We start from the raw sequence: 26,323 nt of genomic DNA, 5'->3' as shown, positions 1-26,323 counted from the left end.
TAATTTTAGGTGACTTTTTATATGGGAGCTTATATTTTTCTGTTAAATCAGGGTGATTCACAACAGGAATTAGCCTCACAAAGTGATTTCACTGAACAAATTAACCTCTTTAGGCAAAGGGTGAGTGTATTTATAATGGGAAAAAACCACCCTGTTGTAAACTTTGCAGTAATGTGCTCTTAATAGGTTCATCCTTGTGTTATAAAGCACAGATCATCTGCAAAACATTTTTCAAAGGTCACACAAGCTAAATAGTCAATGCATGAGGAAAAAAATACTGTACATCTCTAGAACAATATATATCCTTCAGATCAAAATTATGTGTAATTGGTCTCTTTTTAATATCTCAGTGAACTTGGGGCAGGACTGGTTTGTGTTTAAAAGAAACATCCCACTGCTTCAGAAGCCAGCACGGGATCAGATTGCTCAATAATATTTCCAACAAGCCATTCTTAAGGCTTTGCTGTTTGTGGTATGTTTAATAAGGCTGTTATTGCTGTCTTACTTGCAACATAGGAGTGCTATAGATTTCATCTCCAGTGACAAGATCTTCTCTTCCTCTTGTTCAAAATTAATTCCATATCTGCACACTGAAAAAGTTTAGACCTGGATTTGATCTAAAAATATAAACTTTATTTTCACATTCACAGAGTGCACAGCAACAAAGAGGGCAACAACATGACAGATGTTTCCTTTAGGCCTGCTAAATTTCAAATAAAAATAGGGTGGGAAGTACAAAGTTAATTAAAAATTGATATCATGAAGCCTCACTGACAACCCTTATACTGTGGAGAACAGACAGACACACACACACACACACAATACACAAATATGTATATTTTCATAGTACATATGCCAAGATTCATATGTCCTGGTTTGTTACAGTACATGCATTTAATCAAGAGCCAATTACATAAAAAAATAAATTAAAAAGCAAAGCTTAACCTTTAAAGGCCACTATAAGCTGTCCAGTGTTTGAAGGTGTACATACACACTTTAATAAAGCTGCCCCACACAGACCACACTACTGACAGAGCAGAGTAATCCGGCAACAGTGCAGTACACAGATTTAAAAAAACATTCCTGAACCCATCAGTGGCCTTCTACACATTGATGTATTCATACAGCACAAATAAGGAACAATTTGAAGAGGGGGGGAGAAAAAAAAAAAAAAAATTTCATCCATTTTCTTGCTAACAACCCCAAACATACCAAAGATAAACATTTCATAAATTCTGTCAGTATAACAACGACACATGAAAGTCCTCAGTACTGGCTGTTTGGTTTCCGCTGACTGTATGAGCTGTGGCCCTGGTTGTAAGAGTTTTGGTACCTGGACTGAGACTGGTATTGCCCAGAACCCTGAGCCCGGTGTCTATCATGCCATTGCCGGGACCCCCACTGATCCCCAGACCAGCCCCTGCTTCGATCATGGCCTCTGTATGAACGGTATTCATGGTACCTGAAAACAAGATATATTTATTACACATGTATTGGTTTTAACCCTACACAACAAGTTACAACAGTAATGAGTTTTAAGAAGCATTAATGAATATAAGAATCCTTAAAGCATTCAGTATGGAAGAAATATACCGATTGTCTCGGCCACGTGCACTGCCCGCTCCGCGACCCCTCCACTCTTCCACCATGGGCGGAGGGTCCGACTCACGCTTGAGGTACTCCTGATAGGTGTCATCTGCAGTTGTGAATCTGTGTGCAAACTGTTCCTCGTAATTCAGCACCGATTCAGGGAAACTGGGTTTCCTGAAATCCACAACAACATTACAACTATAAGTATCTCATTTATGAGGTGCATGAAGCTAAACAGGTGGCATAGTTATTGCAATGTCAGAACAGTCAGCTTGACAACTTCTGTAAACAAATTAGAACTAGCCCATACTATAGGAAAAAAATATTTTATGTATTGGTAGGTCTGAGGTAAGGAGTAAACTTGGACTGGTGGACAGTTACACGTGACGTAGGTGAGGAGAGGAAGAGGCCAACCTGTCGTCATGTTCGGCTTTCAGTCGGGAGGAAAACTGCTCCTCACAAGCAGACGCAGACTGGACACCACCCGACATTCTACATGCACAAACAAAACCAGAAGCTTTAGCTTGTGTGTGTGTGTGAGAGAGAGAGAACTTAAAACACTTGAGCCTCGCCTCGCCTCGCAGGCCCACCGCACACACAGCTAGCTTAGCTTTGTTTGCTCTGCTACTAGCTGAAGCTAGTAGCTAATTCAGCAGAGGAATCAATCAAAACCACTACCAGGCTTAGTCCACCCTCAGCGTACGACATAATAATAAAAACAATTCCATTAAATATATACATTAACTTACTTACTCAGCTGTTATCGTCTTCTGTTAAGAATCCAAAAAAGTTACGCTACAGCACAACCACTACGTTCGTCCTCCTGCTAAAATAGAGCAGCGTCTCAGTGTTGCGTGGTGTAACAACGAATCCCGTCCCCTAAACCCCCAGAGCTGTTAGATAAACGTTCCGGATATCATTTTACTGCGTGGGTAGTTTTATTCTGCATAGAAAGTTTGGATTTCACATTTAAACGGTACAGTTCTTAGAAATCATATTTAAATATTTTTAATTTCTTTGAATATACGATTAAAATCGCTATTACAAACTTGCGGATATCGTCGTACGCTCTCTGACTTATGCCTTTTTCACGCGTTCTAACGATTTTCAAATAAAAATTAATTTACATACTCAATTAGCATGTAACATGTGCATTTCAGCAAATTTGAGTAAATAATTTAATTCACTGAAAGATTAATTAGTCGGTGTAGGTCTTCATGCGCGCAGCTGAAATGTTCCAGGACGTAACCACAGACTTGTAGCTTACTGTACCACATTTTTCGATTCTGTAAATGATAGTGTAATGTAGTAGGTAGGTTGTCGAGATAATGTTAGGTAAACTAAACGGATCACTTCCGTCCAGAATAATTAAGCAACAAGGGATGTTGCACGGCACCCTTGAGGAAAAAAGTAACCAAAACCCATTCACAACAGTTGGGGTCGAGGCCCCCCGAGGCGGAGCAGCGCGTGGGAGGCTCCCGTGACGAGCAGGTGGGACTCGCGCGGCGTCGCTGCTGTGGCCGCGCGCTTCACTCGCGCTCGAGGCTCGTGACGGGGAGATCGGCGCGTCGGTGCTGAGACGCACATCGCGTTTCCAGAGAGCTTCGGGTTTCTCTGCGTGTCACGCATAAAACACCGACGAGGAGGGGACGTTGTTTTATTTATTTTCTCTTCAACTTCATGGACTTTTTTTTTTTTTTTGTAATGACGTGAGTGAGGGCTCGCGCTGGACCGCGTGAATCAGTCTCGCGTTCACACCGGGACTCCCACCGCTGGCAGCGCGCGGACCGCGATGGACCTGCGGGGAAACTAAAGCCCGCTGGATTAATTTCTTTTTCATTTTCTACACATAACCAAGTTCACCGCACATTCCGGTCTGGACTCTAGCGGCTTCTTTCAAAACTCCGTGAAAATGGGGTGAGTAAAAATCAATAGTTTCTCCTAGTTTCAGCGAGAATTCTGTACATTTTTTATTACCTGACGCGCGGCTTACTTTTCCTCCAGCGACTTATGTTATATCTGCAATTATTTACCCATTTACAGCTGGGTTAATTTTCACTGGAGCAGTTAGGGTAAGTACCTCGGGTACTACTAGCTGGGATTCACCTGCAACCTTTGGCTTTGGCTCCAAAGACAGCAATCCTCACCAGCAGCTATCAACTGCCCCTCACCTGGCTTGTTAAAGTGCACTTTAAATGTAAATTTATTTTGTATCACACATGCCCTGCTCTTGAACAGTATGCAGTTTACACCTACATTACAGTGCTTGATGTAGTTTTCGCCCGTACAGCTCCCCCCCCCCCAGATATGCAAATGAGATGTGTTTTCTTCAGCTCTTCTTGCTGTTTTGTGAGCTGCTCATTGGAGTGTGTGAAGTTGAGATGAACCTGCAAGCCATACTCTGTTCCAACAAGACTGCTGAGGATCCATCCTGAGCCCAAGGTCAAGGAAGAAGCCTGCGGGTTGCAGACCTGTCACTGACAAACAGCCTGGCTTCAGTCTTTCTCAGTTATCATCCGACGTGGTCGTAAATCATAAGCTGCTGGTGAAATATTAGTTGAATAACACAGCACAAAGGCCACTTTGAAAGCTAAAGATTCCATGCATAACATGCGTATGGATTTCAAGTGTATGTAAGATCGGCGAGTGAGGTGTTCCTGAATGGGGTGTGGTACGGTACGGGACAGGAGGGTAAGCGAAACCTCAGAGCAAAGAGAACTTTATGGTTTTGTGTTTGGATGACATGCAGAACTGTATGGACATCATTCAACACGCCTATAAAGTCTAGACACAACTGTTTGCTAAATGTCCACATTGCTACATGTATATTGGCAAGACCCCTGTGATCTTTTTTTTTTTTTAAAAAAAAAAAAAGCACTGGGCATCAATTGTCAGATGTCTTAGATTTGCACTTGGCTGAAGGCCCTGGTCACTTCTCGTATTTTTCATGAATGAATGGCGAAGAGGCACACATCACTTTTTGGATGGACATACTGTACCATGTGACTGTACACCCATAGTGTCACAGCTCTCTTTCAGACATAACACATGTATTTTGGTGAGACTGAAGGCAAAAAGCAAATAATAGCTGTGTGTGTGTGTGTGTGTGTGTGTGTGTGTGTGTATATATATATATATATATATATATATATATATATATATATATATATATATACACACATCAAGAAAATGTGATATGATGTATATCACACCTTTGTGATGTTTTGGACAAATGAGGCAGCTGTCAGTTATCTATAGGTTGACTGAGACGTGTGGATTCGGTCATGTTTTAAGTGATAAAAATATCTGCAAGTGTTTGTGTACCTGGGGTGAATGCATCAAAACCTGAACATCGATTTAACTTCCAACTTCTGTTGGGTTTTTTGTTTTTGTTGCTGTAGGGTGAATCCTGTTTGTTGTTGTTCTTGTTATTATCTCCTCCATCTAAAGCAGGATTTCTGTGTGAAACTGGTGTACTGGCCTAACCCATATGCAGTCATTTACCTAAACACTGATCTGGCTTTAATGAGATGTGTCAGCCTGATCTATATCCCTTATAAAGTAGCAAAAAAACAATAATCAGAGCTGGGATCCAAATTGGAGGAAGTCCAAGTTATTGATAAGAGTGACCTTTCTTGATTTAACCTCTGAAAGCAGTCACAAAACCAGACCGATGAGGTTCAGAACAACCAGTTAATGATGATGGGAGACGTCGGCAACTGAAAATCGCAGTTATGTTCCATCTTATTAAGAAACTCCAGTAAATTACTAGAAATTCAGGTCTAGTGGCAACAGTAAAAGCATTTCAACTGGAATTTCCTTTTTGGTTTCTGCCATATTTACATGTCTTTGCTACTTCTGTATGCCACGTTAACAGGTATATTTAAGAAAACATTTTTGAATAAATGAGATGTATGTCCTTCTGTCATGTCTGATTTATGTTGTTAATCTGCACATCAGTCACTGTATTGTCATCGAGTGAGAGTAGCTGTAGTGTGATTTGGGATATTGATTTTCAATATTTTCTCTTACTTTTTGGCTCTCCAGAATATGTGCATCCTTAACAAGGTTACGGATTAACTCTGTGGTTCAGAACTTGTTCCCATGCAACCTGCTTAATGGCTCTCTTGCAGCTTACTAATTTTGACATCAAAAATCTGTGAAAATTGTTGCTGCCTTATATACTCCTCAGCCTTGATTTGAGAAGCATCACCAGGGGATCAGTGACATGGAAAAAAAAAATTATTGGTCTGACACAAGGTTTACTTACACTCCACATCTTGGTGTTTTTATTTAATAAAAAAAAAAAAAAAAAAACACTTCTTTGTTTCCGTCGCCTACGTTTTCCTCACCCACTGCCAGGATATTCATCCCGCTGTTTTAAAAAGGAGGGAAGAAAGTGTTTTTTAATCTTGCACTGAGGTAGGAGCGTGTCCTTCCGCCGAGCCATAGGAGTTTTTATCCGAGCTGCTCTCTGTTTATAGTGAGTTGCAGAGAGGAGGAGATGGGCTTTACAAAGACAAGGCAGACTAGTGATATGAAGCTCCGGGAATCCTCCTTTCATTCATTCGCTGCCATGTGTCTGATTCTCATCCTGGGCTGGAGAACCCTGAGCTTAGCTGAAGGCCTACTGATGAGAGGTGACGTCATTGCAGGCCAGGGAATCGGGGCAGAATGGCCTGGCCCTGTGACGGACGGTGAAATGCTGGGTTGCGACAAAACATTATTACTTGAAGACTCCTGATGGAGGGAAATAGACTGATGCGGACTGAAGACATCGAGACCAGATGGAGAAAACTAAGGCCATCTGCTGCTAGTTTCTGCGGCACTGCAGGCACCTCCACTCTTGGTGTAAATTATGCAGCGAGGACTGAAGTGTTTCCCCTCTTCTGAACTTCATGTGGTCAGAACAATCCCATTGCTCGAGCTAAACTGACCCCTCTGCGTGGTTCTAGTGCCAACAGATATGGCATGTAAAAACGAAACCTTACTGTTGGCACTTACTCGAGTGCCTGTATCTAGAGATATTTCTTTAATTTTTTTTCAGTATTATTCAGCTATGCTGGATGTTCATATTTTTATGTATTACACAACATCAGCAAACCTGACACTGAAGTGTAAACACTTTGCAGTCCTCATGTGTTTGACCTCGCAGCACGAGCCCTTGCACAGTTAGACTGTTTCAGCCACAATCCCAGGATTCCCTCCAACTAGGAGAACACGGAGAATTGCTGGCACCATAAGCAGCATTTACCACGTACACATTATTTTGAGACAAAACGAAAACGAGACCAAGGCTCAGGATTACATTTGCTTTCATAGCCAGTGTTGTCCTTTGCATAACTTTGTATCAGTGGTTTATTTTAAATGCAGAGCAGATATGGAAAGAGATGGGTGTGATCCCCCTACAGTTTCACAGGGCTCTCTTCTGTTGACCAAGTTTTCATAGTAAATGCAGTCTCATTTCTGAATTGCTCTTGTTGTTTTGGCATCAAGATAACGATTCTTATATGTGGTTAGTTGTATCTCTTTGTATTGTAGTATTTCTCACAGTCACATGTTAGAATTTGTCGCAGCAGCATCTTCAGAGCACCGGAAACAATTAATAGTTGCTGTTTGGCCTTCTCACGCTGTCTAACTTAAAACATCCTAATTTGGGTTAATGTTGCAAAAATGTTACTCTGACTGTGAGCATTAGTCTACAGCTACAAAACAGGTGCAGCATTGTTCAGTGTGCTAAACAGGTATGAATTCATCAACCTGTGCAAAGTTGAGAACATACTAATTTGCATATAACTCCAAATGAGGTGTTGTCCTTTAATTTCTGTTTTGGAGATTTTTGTTGTTTCAGGAATGTTGTGTGAGGATGAAATCAATTTCAGCCACTGTGGTCCACATTATTCTTAGCACCTGATGTAATGTAATGCATTTTCTCTGTATTGTTCCAGAATACTTTTTTCCTCTCAGAAGAAAAGTTTAAAATACACATATATTTTTCAGCACTGCCACTGTAGTTTTGAAAAGATATGCTAGGACATACAATAAGTGGCCCACATTTTGCAGTAGTTCCTGGTTACATTCTTTCGAGACTACCAGACAATAGGCACTGTGATCATTCATGCGGACAGATATTCTTATACTCGGAAGGCTTTCAGAAATGAGTGCAGCGTTACACACCTTGATAAAGTTGCTTTGTAAGAGTTTGGCTCCTAGGCTTTCTCACTGTAGTTTTTACCTGGCTGCATATAGTCTCTCCCTACTCGCACTCGTAACAAAACAGAAAAATTATGTAGCTGAAAGCAAGGGCAGAGGTATGCTTCAGCTGGCGGTTCTACCTTGCGTTCGGTGGGAACCGCTGAGTTGCTTCTCACCTCCTGCGCGTTGGCAGGCTCCGCGGGTGCCATTCCCGCTGGCTCGGTTGCCCGCGCTTGGCGTCTACACCACCAGCGTGCCTCTACCAGGTAGGGGATGGGATGGACAAGCAAGTTCCATCTGTGAGAACAGGTTCTGTGGCATGTCTTTGTGCGCTGGTGTCAAACATTTCAGGAATGTTCCTCAAAAGGAAATGATAGCCCAAGTCACAGTTGTTTATGCAGGAATTCTGGGTTGTTATGTAATGTTGTCTTGACCTGCAGTTGAACATTCTTCATGTCTTATATGATGGTGGAGTGGAGCAATGTTTTGAGCTTGTGAAATGAAGGGATCAGTTTCAGGTCCTCATAAGGACACTGCAGTTACACCTATCAAATCATCTGCCATGTGGAATAACCATCTACACATTTATTTCAGTCTGCAAGCTGGATTTTCTAAACCAGACAGACTGCAGATTACCCTGGCTCCAGCTGAAGACATGACAAAGCTGGACGTGATCGATGGGTGACCAACTCTACGAAAGTGAGCAAACCAAAAGATGTTTTAATTGCAGTCCATGAGGAGGAACCAATGAGCCAGGAGGTACAGCTCTTGCCAGGAGTACAGGGCTTCACATCTGTCAGAGCTAATTTAACTCAAGTGCTGGACCTGATTGGCTTCTGGTTAATGCCAATCAATTTAGCACTCACCGAGGAAATGGATCATTCACAGTACATGCACACTAGTGCAGCTGTGTTGTACACTCAATTTTATCATCAACACATCCTTGGTATTATAAAAGTTTGGGCATTGGAGACTCCTAACCTCTCATCCATGAATGGCCCGCAGATGAACCATGGTGTCTCGTGGAACGGGCAGATGGAAAGAGCTTGAATGTCCCAGTATTTCCTTGGGAGGGCAGGACCAATACCGATACCCCCAGTGCCGCGCGGTTCTTTCCCTGCATTGCAATCTGGGTGTGTAATACAGAGGAAAACACATCTCTTGTCCCTGAGTATCAGTGCAACTCAGCATTGTTTGCAGTGTAATTTAACAGATCCCTTTGAATGTGGCTCCCATACGCTCAGCCATATTAGCCTTCCCCTCATTGCTGTCGCGGTTTTGCTCCAGTTACCTCCCGCTTCTGTGTCGGCACCCTCGATGTGCTGCAGCTGTGGAGTGACTCTAAGCCAAAGACTTTAGTGTAGCGGCGTTTCAGTGCCTTCGTGCTTTGCTGTGCGAGTGGATGCTGACAGGGCTCGCATAAGCCCGTGTTTAGCATGTGCAGTAAATACCATGCCAGTCCTTCCTTCCTGCTGTGCTTGCTCTCGAGCAGAAGAGGAACAACCGGTTTGAGGAATTTTATTTCTCAGGCTTGCATAGAATGCAGCATCCCGCTGGACAGTTGCCCTCTTACTTTTTTTTTTTTTTTTTTTTTTTAAACTTTAAGTATGTGTATACACACTATTTTAAATTGAAATCAGCTGTTTCCTGGTATAAGATAATATCATTAGTTAAGGAAGTTACAAAAATTTTCTTCTGGTATGCAGTTTTATTTCTCTCTTTCAAACATACTGGTCTTATACCTGGGGAAAAAAGCACAGGTTGTTCTGTGGTTACATCTTTTTCTCTTAGACATTTAAAAGATCTATGTACCTGAAGGAAGTACTTTTATTGAGTGTGGCACCTCTGGGATTTTTGATTCTTTCCATTGGAAGGCTTTTCGCCTCACATTTCTGTTCAAATGCATTCTTTTGGCTTGAAAGAATTTTCAGCCGATTTTGAGGATTATGTGTTTAACATCAAACCACTTTGGCCTCATCTCATTACTACCAAGTACTAATGGACTACTAAGCTGAGGTTTTCCCCCATGTCTATGGGGGAAATTTAGGGACACATCTAAATGAGAAGCAGCAGCTGAGAGTACGTTTTAAGGTGTGCTTTTTTTTGGAGGGTAATGCAAACTCTTCCCCTTCGCACAGCTGAGCAGTTCTGCTGTGAGGCACGTGTAGTCAGGTGTACCTGAGTTTTTGAATTATCATCTGCCTTGTGCTTCCCCCCCGGGAAACCCACACAGGGAATGTGTGTGTTGTGCCATTCATGTATTCCTTCAGTGATTCTATTCGCAGTGAAAGGCCTCCACATGCTTACATGCCACAGGCAGTGTCAGGGATTCCTGTGAATAAATCTGAGCTGGCAGCATGAAGTACCTCCACTTCTGGGGGGGGGGGATAAAAGGAGGGGACACACAAAATAAATCTGTCTGGTGTTTTCTTGAATTTGTTAAAGCAGCTTACCTACCTGTAGGTAACTGTAAGCCTCCAAAAAACAATTCAAGGTGTTCCGCTTTTGCATGTCTGTTTTCCTTGGAGAAACTGTACTGAGAGGACAGTAATGGCAGTGTAGATATACGCCCATCTACATTAATTAATCAAGAATCCTGTTTCTGTGCATCTGCTACTGTCTGGTGAAAGTAAAAAGTCACGGAATGACCTCTCCGTCACCTCACGGCCCGAGCAACTGATCCAGAACATGAGCCAGTGGGAAGGTCAGTTGGAATTAGCAACTGGGTCTTCTGCTTTATTGGAAACATAAGAGATGATCTGTATTGGAAGTCATGGCATTTCCATGCCAGAAGGGAATTTAAAAAGCAGAATAATCTCAGTCATAATCAGTGTAGTGTATTCATTAAGAATTTGTTTGTGTGGTTGTCTATATTTATTTTTAGGTTCATAATCCAGGGAGAGGCAAAGCTTTCCCATCTTATAACAGGTCTTTAAATATTCAAGCTCTTTTCCATACTGTATACTTAAAATGAAAGGGGAAGCAGATCAGTACTTCGTAAGCAAGCTTTAAGTTAATGTGTATTTCCAGTCCGCCAGAATGGCCATAACAGTGGGAGAGCAGGAAGAAGTGTCACATTCACAAAGATTGCATTGAGAGGCTGTGGAAAGAGGGCTTCTTCACCGAATAAAGACCAGTGGAACCCCGCTGCGTCTTTTTTTGTCACATGCTGATCTCTTCAGTGGCACATGTGAGACTGGTTGTGTGGAGAACTTGGCTCCCGCGCACCTGGGGTTTCTGCTGACTTGGAGACGGGAGGGGCCAACACACCCCACCCCCCAGCCCTTGTGTGATGTGCTGAGGAAGTGAAATGTCTGAGCTAATCCATCAACACCCCATCAGGAAAAGTAGTTGAACATCCACTTCGATCCAGCTCACTGTTCCACCAGTATGCATGCGCTGCAAGCTTTTTCTGAAAGTGCAGTGAAAGTGATTTCGAAGAAAATAATTTCTAAAAAACAATAATGTTTGTAGAATTTTCAAACTTTCATATAGACCTGACCTTGTAATTTTTTTTGGAAGTGAAAGAAACGAAGCCGGATACGCACTGCTTAAGTAAATGTAACGTAACTATTATTATAAAGGAGACTTGCCAATAACAGACAAGTCTAGAAACGGTATCAGTGACTCTCATCTTATGTTTAATATCTGCTGAAAATGTTGCATAGAACATATTTATTGGAGTGCTACTCACTTCCCATATTAGCACAACGATGTAAAGTCCAAGTACCGTTCAGAGGGGCACGCTTTAAACCTCACACGGTCTGTGCTGGCAAGTGGGGGGCAGCATTCAACTTCTGGCACCACACACTGCAGAGTTGGGTTTGCAAGCTTTCAGTAGTGACCCAAGAGGCTACACTATGTTCAGAGGTCAGGAGGTGGTTGTGAGGAAGACTGTCCTGCTCTCCAGTTGTCCTGCATCATCTGGGAGGTGTGGGTCTGTCCTCTCTGTGGTCCAGCCAAGGTCCAGATGATTCAAATGACAAACCTGTTCCAAGCCTGTCTGGTGGCACTGGAATCTGGGGCGGGCTGTGCAAAGATGTCCATCACGCTTGTGCTGGAATGTAGAACAGGCTATGCGCAATTACCTCACTGCAGTTGTGCTGCAGTCCTGAAAAAAGATGCAGTCCCTGCTTTACACAGTCCCATTGACACACAGCCTTGTTCTGTTTCCAGTGTGCAGAAGAATGTAGGCGACAAGACGTGATGGAAGGTGAACACCTGTATGAACCACCTAGCCACTCATCTCATTTAACTTCATACCCAAAGGAGGAAACTTGTCATCCTTGCCTTCGCCGCAGGGTGCTTTGAACTGCTGTGCTAGCTTTAGGACTCTCCACTCAAAAAAATAAATAAGTAGCTGTTGCTATGTGAGATTATAGGTGGTGTTACATTAGCCCTCGGTTGAGGTGGTGGTTGGAAACTGGAGCCGTAGCGTCATATGATACACTTGGAAATAGACAGCACACTGCAGGCAAAATGCTGGATAATGATTCAGAGTGTAAATTTAACAGAGCCTGCATGCTGTAATGACTCTGTAGCCTGCGACGATGATCATTACCGTTGTAGCACAAATTATTGCTCTTTCCGGTGCATTCCTATAAATGGAATGTTGAATTAAAACAATGTTTTGTTTGTTTCCTTTCTTTCCATTTGTCACTGTCCCACATACTCATAGCCTCATCTCTGCTCTCCCATTCCCTCCAGGGAACAGCCTATCTTCACCACCAGGGCTCATGTCTTCCAGATTGACCCCAACACCAAGAAGAACTGGGTCCCTGCCAGCAAGCAGGCTGTCACAGTCTCCTACTTTTACGACAGCACGCGGAACAGTTACCGCGTCATCAGCGTGGACGGGTCCAAGGTGAGAGCCATGACCTGGAAAGTGTGAACAGCGTCGGGGCGGTGGGGTGAATTCAGGCAGTTGCTCGGAGTGCCGACAGCAAAGCCTGGAGCAGAGCTGCTGGAGAAAAAGGCAGCAAATGGTCTTTTAACTCCTGATGCCACAACGTTGGGGTTGTCGTCTGATTTTCAACAGAAGAAAACAAAACGATAAGGATCTGGGAATGCCTCTCAATGCAGTATTTGGTTTTAGTAGCTGTGGTTTGAGATCCGGTGGCAAACATATCAATATATAAGCACACAAGTGTTAATTAAGTGATTTATATGGTTAGAGAGGACATTCTGGAATTGGTTTGGGGCGCTCTCTTTCAACGTGCCTTCACTGAAATGCTTAGCCGTGGCGGTCGGGTAACATTGAACTTTTCCTGTGAGTCCGTGTGTGGGTGTTGAGAGATGCCATCATCAGCGCTCTGCTCTCAGCACTGTAGGACCCCTCCACTCAGGCTGGAGTTGTTCAGCATCATCCCCTGTGGTACAAGCGGAGGATGCTTTTTTCCTCCAGAAGGTTCATTTCAGTGTAAATCCTGGTTTCTCTACTTTATGAGATTAGTACAGTCGCTGAGAGCTGCCTCTGGGCTCCTAGTGGAGCCCTGTCTCCCTGAATGTGTTTGCCCACGGAGCCGCACACACTTTTGCGTTACTAATGGCACCGCTGCAGAGTACATTTCCCCTCAGTGTAAGATATGGGATTTTAACTGAATTTAATAAAATATTTTATATCACTTTGTTGAAGAATAGCCCACTCTTAGCTATTGAAGATGCATCTGATGGCTTTATTTTTTCCTGTTGTATGTGTTTGTGCTTTAAATGCCTCCTTTTGCAGCCTTCTAGAAATATCCTAATAATGATGTCTCTGTGACGAAGATGACTGCCTTCTGTCTTGTACCTTATGAGCGAGAATATGTATTTCACATTTTGCCCCATTTTGCTGTCAGAGAAGGAAATAATAGCAGTGCAATTGCATTAGCCATCCATCATTGTCTGCAATACCCCTACCAGGTGAAGGACATTTCTCCAGCTTCCTGTGGTCCCTTCTCTTGACTGTGCCAAGAGACACTGGAAAAACAGGAAATAATGCAGTGAGTCAGACTGAGGATGTTCATGATGAAAGTCATAGTTCTTCTGTGATGCTCCTTGAGGGAGGAATGAAAGAAGTTTTCAAAATGCCCGTTGTGTATCATCTTGGATTGTGTAACGCTAAGAATGACCATCTGGACACCTTCTTGACCTCCCTGGGTTTCAGGAATGACAGCAAACAGTTCCTTTATTGCAGGATGACAGCACTGAAGAAAAAAAATGCCATTAAAGGAGCACTGGGTTGCTGGCATTACCCCATTCTACTCTGAGTCCGAAGTTCAGACAGACTTGGTCATGATGCCATGAGACAAAGGATGCATCTTAATTAAACTGTCATGTGCTTTGTCTTAATTGTTGTAATTTACATCTCCACCTCCTACTGGTCTAACGGGAGGCAGCAGGAGCTGGGGTTGAGGTTCCCATTTACTGTCCCCGGGGCTTAATGATCATGATGGGGCTGCAAAAGACGCTATCTGCTGACAGAGTCCATGTGTTACACATAGTGTGGGGGATGAGATTTGTTCATAATGTGTGTTCACTATTAATTCACCGTGGTGTAACCATTGATTCGGTTCCGTTAATTCCACCGTGTTAATTTTCATTGAACATTTTAACTGATCATCTCGTGTACTGCCCTGAGACATACTAAGCAAATGGCGTTGTTGATGGATGCTTATTTTCACTGCATATTTCAGGTTTCTTTTGCCTTTACTTAAGCAACAACTTGCACTCTCTCTCTCTGGATGTGTTATGTAGCTGGTGTCTATCTGATGGAAATCAGGTTAAGCACTTTTCTCTGGGATACAGGACAGAAGATTTTCATTATACTTGAACCTCTACGTGGTCAATATTTTCAGTTGTTGGACACAGTGTTACTTGTAACCACCAAATGTGTTGTTTTCTTGTTTCTCTGAACCCTCTATTATGTATACCTTCCTGCTAGGTGGTCATTAACAGCACCATCACGCCCAATATGACCTTCACAAAAACTTCACAGAAATTTGGCCAGTGGGCTGACAGTCGGGCCAACACTGTCTTCGGTCTTGGGTTTGCCTCTGAGCAACAACTGACCAAGGTTAGCAATAATCTTGGGAGATGGTTTCGCCTCCATTCATCCTTACTTTACCCAATATTGGCTTATGTAAAGATGTTATTTTTATCTCTGAAATATTGGTTCAAACTATGGAATTTTTAGTTTCAGGTCGCTTGAGGGATGAAATTGATAAATGTTGTGATTTTTATTTAAAATGCAGTTTGCAGAAAAATTCCAGGAGGTAAAAGAAGCAGCAAAACTTGCAAGGGACAGATCTCAGGAAAAGATGGAAACCTCAAGTAATCATTCCCAGGTAAACTGTCAAAGTGTTGGAGTCACACTTGTGAGGAATTTCTGCTAACTTGTCTTCCAAGCACATTTTTACCTGTAATGGATAAATGTTGCAGCTTTCAATAGATGTCCAGCAGCTGCAAAATGGTTACTCTGAGGTCAGAGGTGAAAGATTATTTATTATCTGCCAGAAGCTGGTCAGCTAAATTTATTCAGCTCTGCTCAAAATAGGTGAGATTGAGTGTAGAACAGGTGTGGGGAGTAAGTAGAGCCACCTCTCAGATGTCTAATACTAAATGTGGGTTTGCTCCAGTACTTTGCTGAGTATCAGAATGAATATGGTTATACCAAATTACCTGGAGCAGAGCTGTCTTATTTGTACTTTCAGATTACAAAATAATTGCGTGTCATAGCTCTCTGTGAAACCCATCTGGTCTGGAGTCCTGAATTTACCATCTCTACATATTGGTACAGTTTATATATTGGCTATATTATTGGTTATGTCTGTAGTTTTGCAACATACACATGTAAAATGTGTACCGTGTTCTTGGGTATAATTCAACTTTGAGAGGCCCTTTAGGGTAAAACTTAAGTTTAATTACTTCAGTTAATTTCTTGTTATTATGCCTCTTATTTGCTTAAGTGAGAAGAACTGATCTGTCCTGGGGTTTACATTTGTTCATTTAGCAGGCGCTTTTCTCCAAAGCGACGTACATCTCGTTTCAGGTGTAAATTAATTTCTAGCCGAAAGACGCTGTAGCTATTGATAAAAGGATTTCCCCATCCGTGGTCTAGAGTGCACTCAGTGATATACGGTGCCCTTTCCCCATTCACTGGCTTTCTCCTGCCATTGTCATTCAATCCATCATATCTCCTTCCTTGTGCTCTTCAGGAATCGGGCCGAGAGACTCCCTCTTCCAACCAGGCCTCCAGCATCAATGGCACAGATGATGAGAAAATCTCTCATGTCGGTCCTGTGGACCCATTGCTGAAGAGTGAGAATGACCGTCTGCGGTTGGCTGTGGAAGAGGGGTAATTCAACCATCCAGCTTCTAAAACCCACAGCCCCACACATAGCACAATGCCCTTCCCACTGTACTTGGTCCGCACTTCTGCTCTTTCAGGAGCTGAGATTGTCTACAGCTGTTTCTCAGTCTTTCTTCAGATAAATGACAATCAGGCTCCCTGCAGAAACAAAGAACACATTCATCTTCCTTGAACAGGATACTGTAGATGGAAGGTGATACTAACTAGCAGTAATGTGATAATCACCCATCCTTCTTACAGAATTGACATTTAAACACAATTATGTCCTTATCAGCGCAGAACACAAGGCTCCTTTAGCGGATGCCTCCGGTGTGTGGCAGACTGCACACCATACAGAACAGGAAGACAGACTCTAGCATTAGTAGAGGTCGCTTTGTCTTGTGGATGTCTTGTCCCATCTGCTGCCAAAACGTGCCACTTTTCTCACTCTTCTAGAAATGCTAATGCCAAAAAGTTGGAAACAGAACTGCAGACCCTAAAGGACAGCAATGCCCGTCTGGTTGAGGCCCTGCAGGAGTCTACCACCAACATGGAAGCATGGAAGCAGCAGCTGGCAGAGAGCAAGGAGGAGGGGGACCAGCTCAGAGCCAAGGTCAGACCCTTCACCTACAATCAGCAGGGTGCAGGCAGGCCTTCTACAACGTTTGGTTTTTCTGGGAAAGGAGCTCTCAAAGGTCTCATTTAATCTAAAGCAAAGTGATCTTTTCTGGGTGTGTATTAACTGTACAAGCAGCTCTTCATATTGTTGAAGTAACAATTTTCTCACAGCCATCTGAGCTGGTTAGTCTTCACACAATTCAGGGAGCTGTAGTTCCTGGTAGTTGGGTGGGATGTCCTGCTGACAGCTCTCTCACTCTGTGGCTTTAGATTGCAGAGTTAGAGGCACAGTGCAAGGAGGCGGATGAGGAGAAGGAGAGGAACGCTAAGTTGGTTGCACAGGTGGAGAGCCTGGAAGCTGATCTTCAAGAGAAAGAGCAGGTAACAGACATCAGACCTGCATTGTCACCGATCCAGCAGACCCATTTCTTCAGAGTCCACTTAAGGGATAGCACTTATCTAATACAGCTGTCAACTGTTTGAACTAGTCTTTGCTATAATACAAAGGATTGTTTATCTTTGAATAATTTCATGATTATCGTATAAGTAACCTAGTGCCCTGTGGTTCTGGGATAGGCTTCTTACTGCTGCAAGTCTGCCTTATGGTAAGAGGAAGTGGTCTAAGTGCATAAGGATTCGGAGTAATATCTGAAGGTTTCAACATATTAGTGTACAAGCTGATTTATATTTTATATGTAACAACATCTTGCAGAAGCATACCTGGATGAAACGGCATGTGGATAATATTTATTTTTATGCCAGTTCACCAACTACATCTACACTTCTGTCCATGCAGTACTTTATTGTAATTACGCTCTCGTTCATTTTCGGCGCTTATGAAGTATTTTCATCTGTTAATGAAAACAATTTACTTGACAGTATCATAAAACATTGAAAATACATAAAAACAAGTGCATTGCACAATTACAAAATTAATTGCATGTAATTTTATTGATCCCCCCCCCCCCCCTTATGTATGTTAGGAAAAAGTGGCTAGGAACTGTGTACACACAATGTTTACAACCACTTATCCCCAGCGGGGTTGTGGCAAGCCAGAGCCTAACCTGGCAACACAGGGCGCAAGGCTGGAGGTGGAGGGGACACACCCAGGACGGCATGCCAGTCCGCTGCAAGGCATCCCAAGCAGGACTCAAACCCCAGACCCACCACAGAGCAGGCCCTGGCCAAACCCGCTGCGCAACCGTGCCCCCCCCAGCTAGGAACTGTACTTGATTTAAAACATCTGTGGTTGACACATACATCTATTTGTATTTGCTTGCAAAATTTTGATTTGGTTTATTTATAGCCACATGGCAGATTTCCTTGTATTTTGATCATTCTTGAGTTTTTCAGAGTCAGTACTGCTGTACTGAATGTTGCTATAACTACAGTAAAATGACTTGTGATCCCTGCCTCCAGCTGTTGTACCCCTGAGAAAGGTACTAACCCTTAATTGCTCAAGTAAAATTGCCCAGCTGTATAAATGTAGGTTATTTAAATAATTGTAAGTAGCTTAACACCCTAAGTCACTTTGCAGAAAAGTGTAAGATAAATGTAAATTTAAATTAAGATGCCTTGAATAAAGGTGCAATCAAAATAAATAACATCGACAATAATGTCACATACATTTTCTGGACTCACAGAGAGTATCTATATGTTTTCACATTCTACAGATGTATTTTTCTGTTTTCAGATTAATGAGGACTTTCCTACATCATGAAAGTAAAGCTTGTAAATATTCTCCTGAGTATTCATTTTTCTTTCCTGCTAAGGTTGTCTTCGAAGATGAAGTCCTGAAGAAAGTGGTTTAAAAAAAAGGGGGGGTGGGGGGACTGGCAGCATGTTTGGAGCTGTTGTCAGAAAATACACACCATGGTCAGAAGTCACTAAACAGCTAGGAAATGCACTAAAACGGAGCAAAGAATGGTCATGCAGGAAGTGATAAAGGCCCCACCAAACATTTTTTTTTGGACTGCTTTATGCCATTCAGCCATGCATCCAGTGAGCATCATTCAAAGAACACTCTTTGAAAGGACATACAGATTAATGAGCACACCTCATTACTCTTATTTCCTAAAAAAAAAAATAATAATATTGGCTCTGTGGCTGGCTCTGAAATCAGTGTCTCACTCTGCCTTGGAAGTTGATGGGTTTTTTGTTTTACATATTTTGCATTAAGAAAAAGACATTAGGAAGTATATTGGTGCGGGGTTGTGAACATTTTGCTAACTTTTTTTCTCCCTTAAGGCCAGAGGTTGTTGTAATGGTCCATCCACCACTTAAAATAATTGATTTCTCAGATTTATTTGTTTAATTTAATTTGACTTTATTTTTTTTTTTACTTTTTTGTTCATTCAAAAAGTGTTAACTCTCACTATTTAGTTACTTGCCTGTGTAAATTGTGGTATCCTGACCTTCACTTGGTGTCTTTAATATTCATTAATTTTTCATGAAGGTATAATGATGGAACAAATTATATTGCTGAATAGCTGCTGCATGATTATGGGGAATACATTTGCACTAGCCATAGCAGTTTGAACTTTACTTGCTTTAGGGTCAACTGAGGTCATCTATTGTCCGGTAGCAATTTAAGAACAGTTCAACTCTTTGGCTTGCAGTTCCATCCTTTGAGCTTTTACATCTTAGCCATTGCAGCTACAAGTCTACACATATGTGGAGACAAATATTTCATTAACTTCAATTTGTACTCAGTCCTGGTGTTTCATTTCACCCAGAATATTAGTGAGCATAAATTTTCACACCTGGTGAAGATGAAGGGGGGGCCTCATTCAGCTCTATGTCTGCCACTGAAATCATAGCAGGTGTAATTCCTCCCCAGTAGGTAGTGAATCTGTCCTCTTCCAGTAAGTTTGTCTGCTCTGTACTTCTTGTTCAGCTTGCTCTGTTCTTGTGAAAATCTTAAATTCCAATGGATTTAAACATCTGACATCACAGTCTTTTAATATGGTGTAGATACAGCAGGTGCTGTTCTTGCAAAGAAACTAAGCTTGTGAACAAAAAGATGCTAAAACTGAACTCTCACACACACACTTTCAGAACCGCTTGTCCCATACGGGGTCGCGGGGAACCGGAGCCTACCCGGCAACACAGGGCGTAAGGCCGGAGGGGGAGGGGACACACCCAGGACGGGACGCCAGTCCGTCGCAAGGCACCCCAAGCGGGACTCGAACCCCAGACCCACCAGAGAGCAGGACAGTGGTCCAACCCACTGCGCCACCACGCCCCCCTAAAACTGAACTGGTTTCTTAAAATATAAAACTTAATTTATGGATAAATTTGAATAATTTTGAATGACGGAACTTCAACTGATCAACTAAGTAAAATATTTGTTTAAATATATTTTCCTCCTGGTATATTGGATTAATAGGTTACTGTTGTCCCTATGCAGATATTGCCACAAATTAATTTTCTGTTTCTACTGTAATCTGTTTAATGTGAGCACAGAGTAACTCTGAAACAAGGGTTTAGTGTATGGGGTCAGTTCAGTGGGGGTTCCGTTTACCTTTCAGGAGCTGACCAACCTGAGGAAGCAGGCAGAGATCATCCCTAAGCTTATGGAAGAATGTGAGAGCATTACAGAGAAGCTGAAGGTAAGACATCCAGAAAAATCCCCCAACTTTGGATAATGAGTGCTCTCAGAGCCCAGCACGTGGTACTTCAGTGTCTGCACTATTATCACATAATCACTGCCAACGCCTTGCTGCACAAGGGTGTCTTGGTATTCACAGCATCACAGCATGGTGTTGCTGGTTAGCATGAACAGATCAAACCGATGTGACACTTTACACAATGGTTACTGCATCATTCCTGGAAGTGCGGTTTGAACCTGCAACTTTCAAGGTGGTTAATGTGTTCACATTGAAGGGTAGAACATTGTTGCTAGGAGCTCTTGCTGAGATTGTACACATGAACCTGGTGTACATCAATGATTGCACCTCTGGGCTAGTTATACGAGTTTGGGATATACTGATTGATGAACTGCTTTGACTGAACCTTCCACCCGCTGCTCAAAGTGTAACGGGCTTCACAAGGCTTCTACAGGCTATTAAGCAGCATACTCTGTTTTTCTGCCACATTCAAAATCAGTTTTTTAGAGCACATTTAAAACAGTTGTGGCGCTTGCTTAAAATGTGGCAGCTTTGTTGCTGCTGTTTCCAGTTATCCTGTATTGCTATTGATCCAAAGGTGCTTTATCACTCATAGATTGCTGAAGCAAAGAGCAAAGACCTGGAAGATCAGATGGCCACTTTGCAGGCTGAAGTAGAGGAGAGTCACAAGAAGCAAGCCCAATTGAAGGCAGAGCTGAAGAATTTCACAGATATCCTGGATGGAAAGTTGGACGAGTTGCATGAGTTCCGCCAGGGACTGTCTAAACTGGGGATGGACAACTGAGGGGGATAGGCTTTGGGGGGACTGTGCTTTATGTGATAGTTTGGAGTCATCAGGTCTATGTTGGTCACCATCAAAAACATGGAAATAAGAGAGCTGTAACCACAATGATCAGTTGCAAATCTGTTGAAAAGATAGCAGTCTGATGTAATGCTGCTGCAGTGACACTTTTTCTAGCAGGAGAGGTGGGTGTTGGGGGGGGGGGGGGGTCAGCACATACGTAGTGGTAAGTTCAGGCTTATATACCCGAGAAGCTCTTTGGAAATACAGCATGAGCCAGGCGCACAGTGAGCCGTCTCGCAATGCCTGATGACTCAGACGTGAAAGGTACAGTGCGGCGATATTGTAAAGCAATAAAGGAATAACTGTGAGCGCACAGTGAAATGCCATTTGTACTGTCCGCCTCTCCTCTTGCCGAAGTGCGAGTGATGGAAATGGAACCATTCCAGGCCACATGGAACTTTAGACAGTGTCTGCTCTCGGTGACCTCAGGTGAACATGAAGGCAGGCCGGTGCCCAGTCATAATGCACATTACACGAGCTGCACAGTGTCACAAAGTGCCTCGTTTTGAGTATCTGGCTTAGTTCAGGAGATCATTCTTTCAGAAACTGCATAATTATAGTATGTCTAAATTATATAATTTTGTTTATAATATTGCATAATTTATATATTACTCTTCTATGTAGGTGTGCATTTACGGAACAATTTGTATTTATACAATACTGCAGCGTACGGGCTTAGGTGAGAACAAGCTCCAGCTCAGTGAAGAACTGGTGCTGTGGACATGTTGGTGCTTCTGAAAACATGATAGGGGGCTGGTCGTGTCTGGAAAAGCCCATCATAGAGAGTAGAAAGAAAGGTCTTTGCGATTATGCTCCCGTACTCTGAAAGCACAATGTGCAAAATTCTATGTGCATGAAGTAAAAGGCCTTTCACAAATTCTAACTGAGAAAACTGCACGGTACGCTGTGAGAAGGGAATACAAATGCTCAGCTGGAGCCTGACTTTCTACTTGGTGCCCTGTTCGAGGTGGCACAGAATCTGTCAGTTCTTAAAGACAAGAAAATTATCTTTGGATTATAGTTTGTAAGAGGGATATACAATACTCTCCTCATTACTGTCTCTGTGGTGATTTAAGTTTTGGTTTTTTTTTTTTGGGAGTAGGGAGTGTTAGCTGCTGGAACTGTGTGACTGTGTACTGTATTTTAATAAACCTGGAGCCCCATACCATAACCAAGGAATGTGAAATACTGTAGTTTTTCAGTGGTCTTTGTGTTGGTGCCCTTGAACCCCAGCAATGAACCAGCCTTCCCTCTGCCTCTAACAGTGTTCGCCATTGGGAATCTGGGCTTTAATACTTTGATGGTGCAGTTTGTCAAGATGGGGTGTAGGGATTTCTCTATAAAGGTCCAGTCTCCCAGTTGATCACGGCTTCCTGGGTACGGCTGACCGCAGTGAATTGGGATAATCGCTGGACGTGCTGTCCTGTGTGAGAGCAGATCATTGCTTAAACACTACACAAGGGACTGTTCAGTGCAGTACCCTGTTACACTTTGCTTCATTCATGTGCTTTAAATGTATCAAACTTCAGTGACAGTTTTCTCAGCTATAATAATATTCAGAGTACTTGACACTTTTTCTTCCTGAACCTCTGCACACCTCTGATTTCATGCAGTACTGTACCATACGAACAACTGTTAAAGTATAGTTTCATTAAAATGTCTTGTCTGTTTTCCTTGAGTGACTCATGGCAATTTTTGTCTTCCCGGCACAGCCGGATGGCAAAAGTATAAATGGAAGAAATGAAGATCACTTAATTTTTCAAGACTTTTTGAGCATCTGTTTTACACAATTTAACACATTTTCCACACTTTCATCTTATACAGAAGTACTTTCACAGATCATGTTTTCACATTATGAATTTTTTTTTTTTTTTGCTGGACAGTCACTAACGCACTCTAGTAAAGGTAGAAATCTATATTTATGCAATTCCTCCAGGGCTTTAAAGCTGCCACCTTGCAGGAGCAAAAATACGGAGAACTGTGGGTACGCATGTTCACGGTACGAAATACAAGAAGCCAGTGTCTGCGGTGACCCAGATTCTGGTGTGTAAGATAACCTTTCCAGGTCAGGTAGTGCTTATTTTGAGGACCCTGGACCTGTTCGTTCCATTCACTAGACAAACACTGCTGCAGATGCAGAGACAAGGGATCATCGGCATGTTTCCTCCATCATTAGCTTCCACCAGCAGCATCCTCTGCATCTGCCATCCTGCAGAGAGGAAACTCGTCTCCTCTGGCATCCCGGCCCCTTTTCAAGCATTCCCCCATGTGTTGGCGTAATGAGGGGGCGAGTCGATAGAATACAATTAAAAGCATGTTACAGAGATGTAACTGTGGGCTACCTCTGCTGAACCCTCCTGTTTCCATAGTAACCCCCCGTTGCTGGGTTTTTGTCTTCACTCCGAGGGCTCGGCCCACAAGTACGGTGAGATCCTGCCGAGGTGTCCCACTACCACCCACGTGGACCTGGAGAACTCATAAGATGTACGCCTTCCAAGGCAAAGCATCAGAAAACGGCACACGTGTTCTTACTTTGTGAGCTTCAATGAAACGGCAAAGCAAGGTTAAATACAAACAAGCAAGAGTGTTTGTTGGTTCGTGGTTTGGCATGCAAACCCAACCAACCAACCAATCAATTTCAATGACCGCTTGTCCTGAGCGGGGTCGCAGTGAGCTGAAGCCTAGCCCAGAAACATGAGGCGCAAGGCTGAAAGCATGCAAACCCTTCCAGTGCAAATTTCCTGCACCGTTTGTGTTAGATGTATGCACTGGCGCTGACATACAGTGAGATCTTTTTGCAACTACACTGGGAAAAATTGCCCAAATTCCGGGAAAAGCCCACAGCAGGAAACATTGCATTTTGTATTTTACATGTATAACCAGTCAAAACAAATTAAAGGATCATTAATTAATAAATGAAAAGGGACAGCTGGTACCGTAGTGGTTAGAGCAACTGCCTTGGACCCAAAGGTCGCAGGTTTGAGCCTCACCTCTGGCTGTAGTACCCTTGAGCAAGGTACTTACCCTGAATTAGTCCAGTAAAAAATTACCCAGCTGTATAAATGGGTAAATAATTGTAACCTTAACATTATAAGTTGCTTTGGAGAAAAGCATCAGCTAAATGAATAAATGTATCAACTTCAAGGTAATACAAAAGACTATCTAGATTTCATCTAAAATATCTATCTTTAAAGCACTACCTTTGGACTGATTTATTTGACTACATGCTGACCTCATGTGAATGTTATGAATAAATGAACAAATGATTGAATAAATTCCGATTAACAAATGTGCAGTACGACCACTATCAGAAATTATTAATTCTACTGTGTGGTCATTCATTCCATCAGAGGGATGCCCCATGAAGACACTGCAGCCACAAGGTGGCAGCACCTATGAAATTACTAGACCATCTTGGGGGAAGTCTCTAGAATCTGGCTGACTGAATAACTTGATTCTACCACAACCTACAATGTGTACATACATATTCAGTATATGAAGATGTCCGGACACCAATAAGAGCCTCTTTGTGCATGATCCAAATTAGTGAAATCACATTATTCTTAAGACTTTTTGAGAGAGATTTGAAGATCAAATAGGAGTAGAGGTCCTGTCAGCACGCAAGCTGCTGCATTCTAAGAGCTACCTCTTGGACTATGTGGGCATTACGGAACATGCTGTTCTTCGATGCAAGGCAAATGGAAGCATAGTGAGAAGGTGAGTCAAATGAAATCAGGGAGATGATGAAACATGAGTCACTGGAGGGTCACAGAGGTACCCAGAGACAACTGACAGCTAGTGAAGACAAAGAACAAAGGTTTGGGAGTGCTTTTTGCTTGTTATAATTACAACCTGCTCTAGGATTTCTCACCTACTAACAAAGGGCATCTGCTGAACAAATAATGTGGTCTCCACCTGTGTTTTGTCCTCCAGGCAACAACACTTTCCAATTAAAGGCAGCTGGTGCTCAGACTGAAACATGAGCGCTCCTTCAGGATGTGTGTCCCTCCTTCTTCCCTGGCCTTTGACTGCTGCTCCACACACACACACACCACTACACCACATACAATTTAGTTCCACATGCTACATCAGCTGTCATTTGCTCTGGTGTATTAAAGCATTATTATGGACAGACACTTTACCTCCCACCTCATTCAGATTGTAGAAGAACCCCAAGAGCAAACCTTTGTGTGTTTCGGCATCACTGTGTCAAAAAACCCCACAGACAGCATCTGTCAAAGCACTGGGCTTTTCACACTTTATGTCTATGTGATGTGCATCCTTCAAACTACGCACCTCTACAGTCTATATATACAGATACTGAAGTTATTAAAGGGTTCAGGCCCCCTGGCAAAGAATTTTTGGTTCCTTGTGAACATTCGGCATCAAACCTTTCAGCATTGCTGAAAAAGAAGAAAATATCACTTTCACGGCTCTGATCTAAACATAAATATGGGACTGAGCAGCATTGTGTGCACATGTGTATATCGCCAAAGTGGCAGGCGCGTGGTACCTGTCGATGTCTTTGATGTCTCCATAAAGCGAGTGCCTGAGTGGGCTGTTTAATGAATCCCACTGTGTCTGCTTTCCTCCTGGGATATAACTCTTTGGCTTCTGCAGATCTCTAAGAAAAAATACAGCAAATAAGCTTGAACTTACTTAAAGATTTTTTTTTTCCTTGCCACATACAACTGTTGGACCTTTTTGCAAACCAAAAATTATAGTCTACCATTTGCATATTATGGATAGCGATAACATTAAATGGGAACTGCTCTTTAATCTATAAAAAGAGCATGGGGGAAAGCATTTATTGAATGGATGTATAATCACATTATTTCTTGGAGACAAATATTTATGAATGAACTGCAACTAAGACAGTTCTTGGTTTTAAGTAACTAGCATTCCTCAATAGCAAATAGCATTCACCCATTTGTAGCAACTCCACCAGGGACTGCACATGGAGAGTATGAAATCCCAAACTCCTACGCCAAAGGCAGCGACCTGAACCACCTCGCTTAGGCCATTTAGTGAGGCTTCACATTATTGGACTGCTACACATTATTTATTATTGCTCATCACACATACTTAATGCTGTGTGAGTCACAGCAACCTAGCTGT

The 26,323-nt window shown here is 42.6% G+C and overlaps 2 protein-coding genes across 3 annotated transcripts; one reads left to right on the top strand and one right to left on the bottom strand.

Annotated features, from left to right (window-relative positions):
* Positions 1-831: 831 nt before the first annotated feature.
* Positions 832-2,689, bottom strand: ramac (RNA guanine-7 methyltransferase activating subunit). Of its 2 annotated transcripts, none has more exons than XM_018765114.2 (4): positions 2,340-2,689; positions 2,005-2,082; positions 1,594-1,764; positions 832-1,462 (listed from the first exon to the last, which is right to left on the bottom strand). In XM_018765114.2, the coding sequence occupies exons 2-4, from the start codon at positions 2,079-2,081 to the stop codon at positions 1,267-1,269; spliced, it is 444 nt and encodes a 147-aa protein (XP_018620630.2). In that variant the 5' UTR covers position 2,082; positions 2,340-2,689; the 3' UTR covers positions 832-1,266. The 2 variants fall into 2 exon arrangements, with proteins under 2 accessions (XP_018620630.2, XP_018620629.2); XM_018765113.2 differs by having other exon boundaries at positions 2,344-2,464.
* An 81-nt stretch (positions 2,690-2,770) lies between these two features.
* On the top strand, positions 2,771-21,342 carry LOC108942058 (homer protein homolog 2-like). The gene is made up of 9 exons (XM_018765112.2): positions 2,771-3,507; positions 12,493-12,649; positions 14,708-14,839; positions 15,018-15,110; positions 15,981-16,120; positions 16,571-16,727; positions 17,003-17,113; positions 20,263-20,343; positions 20,957-21,342. Exons 1-9 carry the CDS (start codon positions 3,503-3,505, stop codon positions 21,143-21,145), a joined length of 1,065 nt encoding a protein of 354 aa, XP_018620628.1. The 5' UTR covers positions 2,771-3,502; the 3' UTR covers positions 21,146-21,342.
* Positions 21,343-26,323: the final 4,981 nt, after the last annotated feature.

This window comes from Scleropages formosus, chromosome 7, assembly GCF_900964775.1.
Source record: "Scleropages formosus chromosome 7, fSclFor1.1, whole genome shotgun sequence".
Lineage (NCBI taxonomy): Eukaryota > Metazoa > Chordata > Actinopteri > Osteoglossiformes > Osteoglossidae > Scleropages > Scleropages formosus.
The sequence above is the reverse complement of the archived record's forward strand: the minus strand, read 5'-3'. Positions and strand labels throughout refer to the sequence as shown.

Excerpts from the sequence above, each read along its gene's own strand:
- ramac (XM_018765114.2), bottom strand. The coding sequence starts at position 2,081 with ATGTCGGGTGGTGTCCAGTCTGCGTCTGCTTGTGAGGAGCAGTTTTCC. Across the intron at positions 1,765-2,004 it reads AAAGCCGAACATGACGACAG|GAAACCCAGTTTCCCTGAAT; the intron begins GTTGGCCTCTTC and ends TGTGGATTTCAG. Across the intron at positions 1,463-1,593 it reads GCACGTGGCCGAGACAATCG|GTACCATGAATACCGTTCAT; the intron begins GTATATTTCTTC and ends TCTTGTTTTCAG.
- LOC108942058 (XM_018765112.2), top strand. Across the intron at positions 15,111-15,980 it reads CCTCAAGTAATCATTCCCAG|GAATCGGGCCGAGAGACTCC; the intron begins GTAAACTGTCAA and ends TGTGCTCTTCAG. Across the intron at positions 17,114-20,262 it reads ATCTTCAAGAGAAAGAGCAG|GAGCTGACCAACCTGAGGAA; the intron begins GTAACAGACATC and ends TTTACCTTTCAG.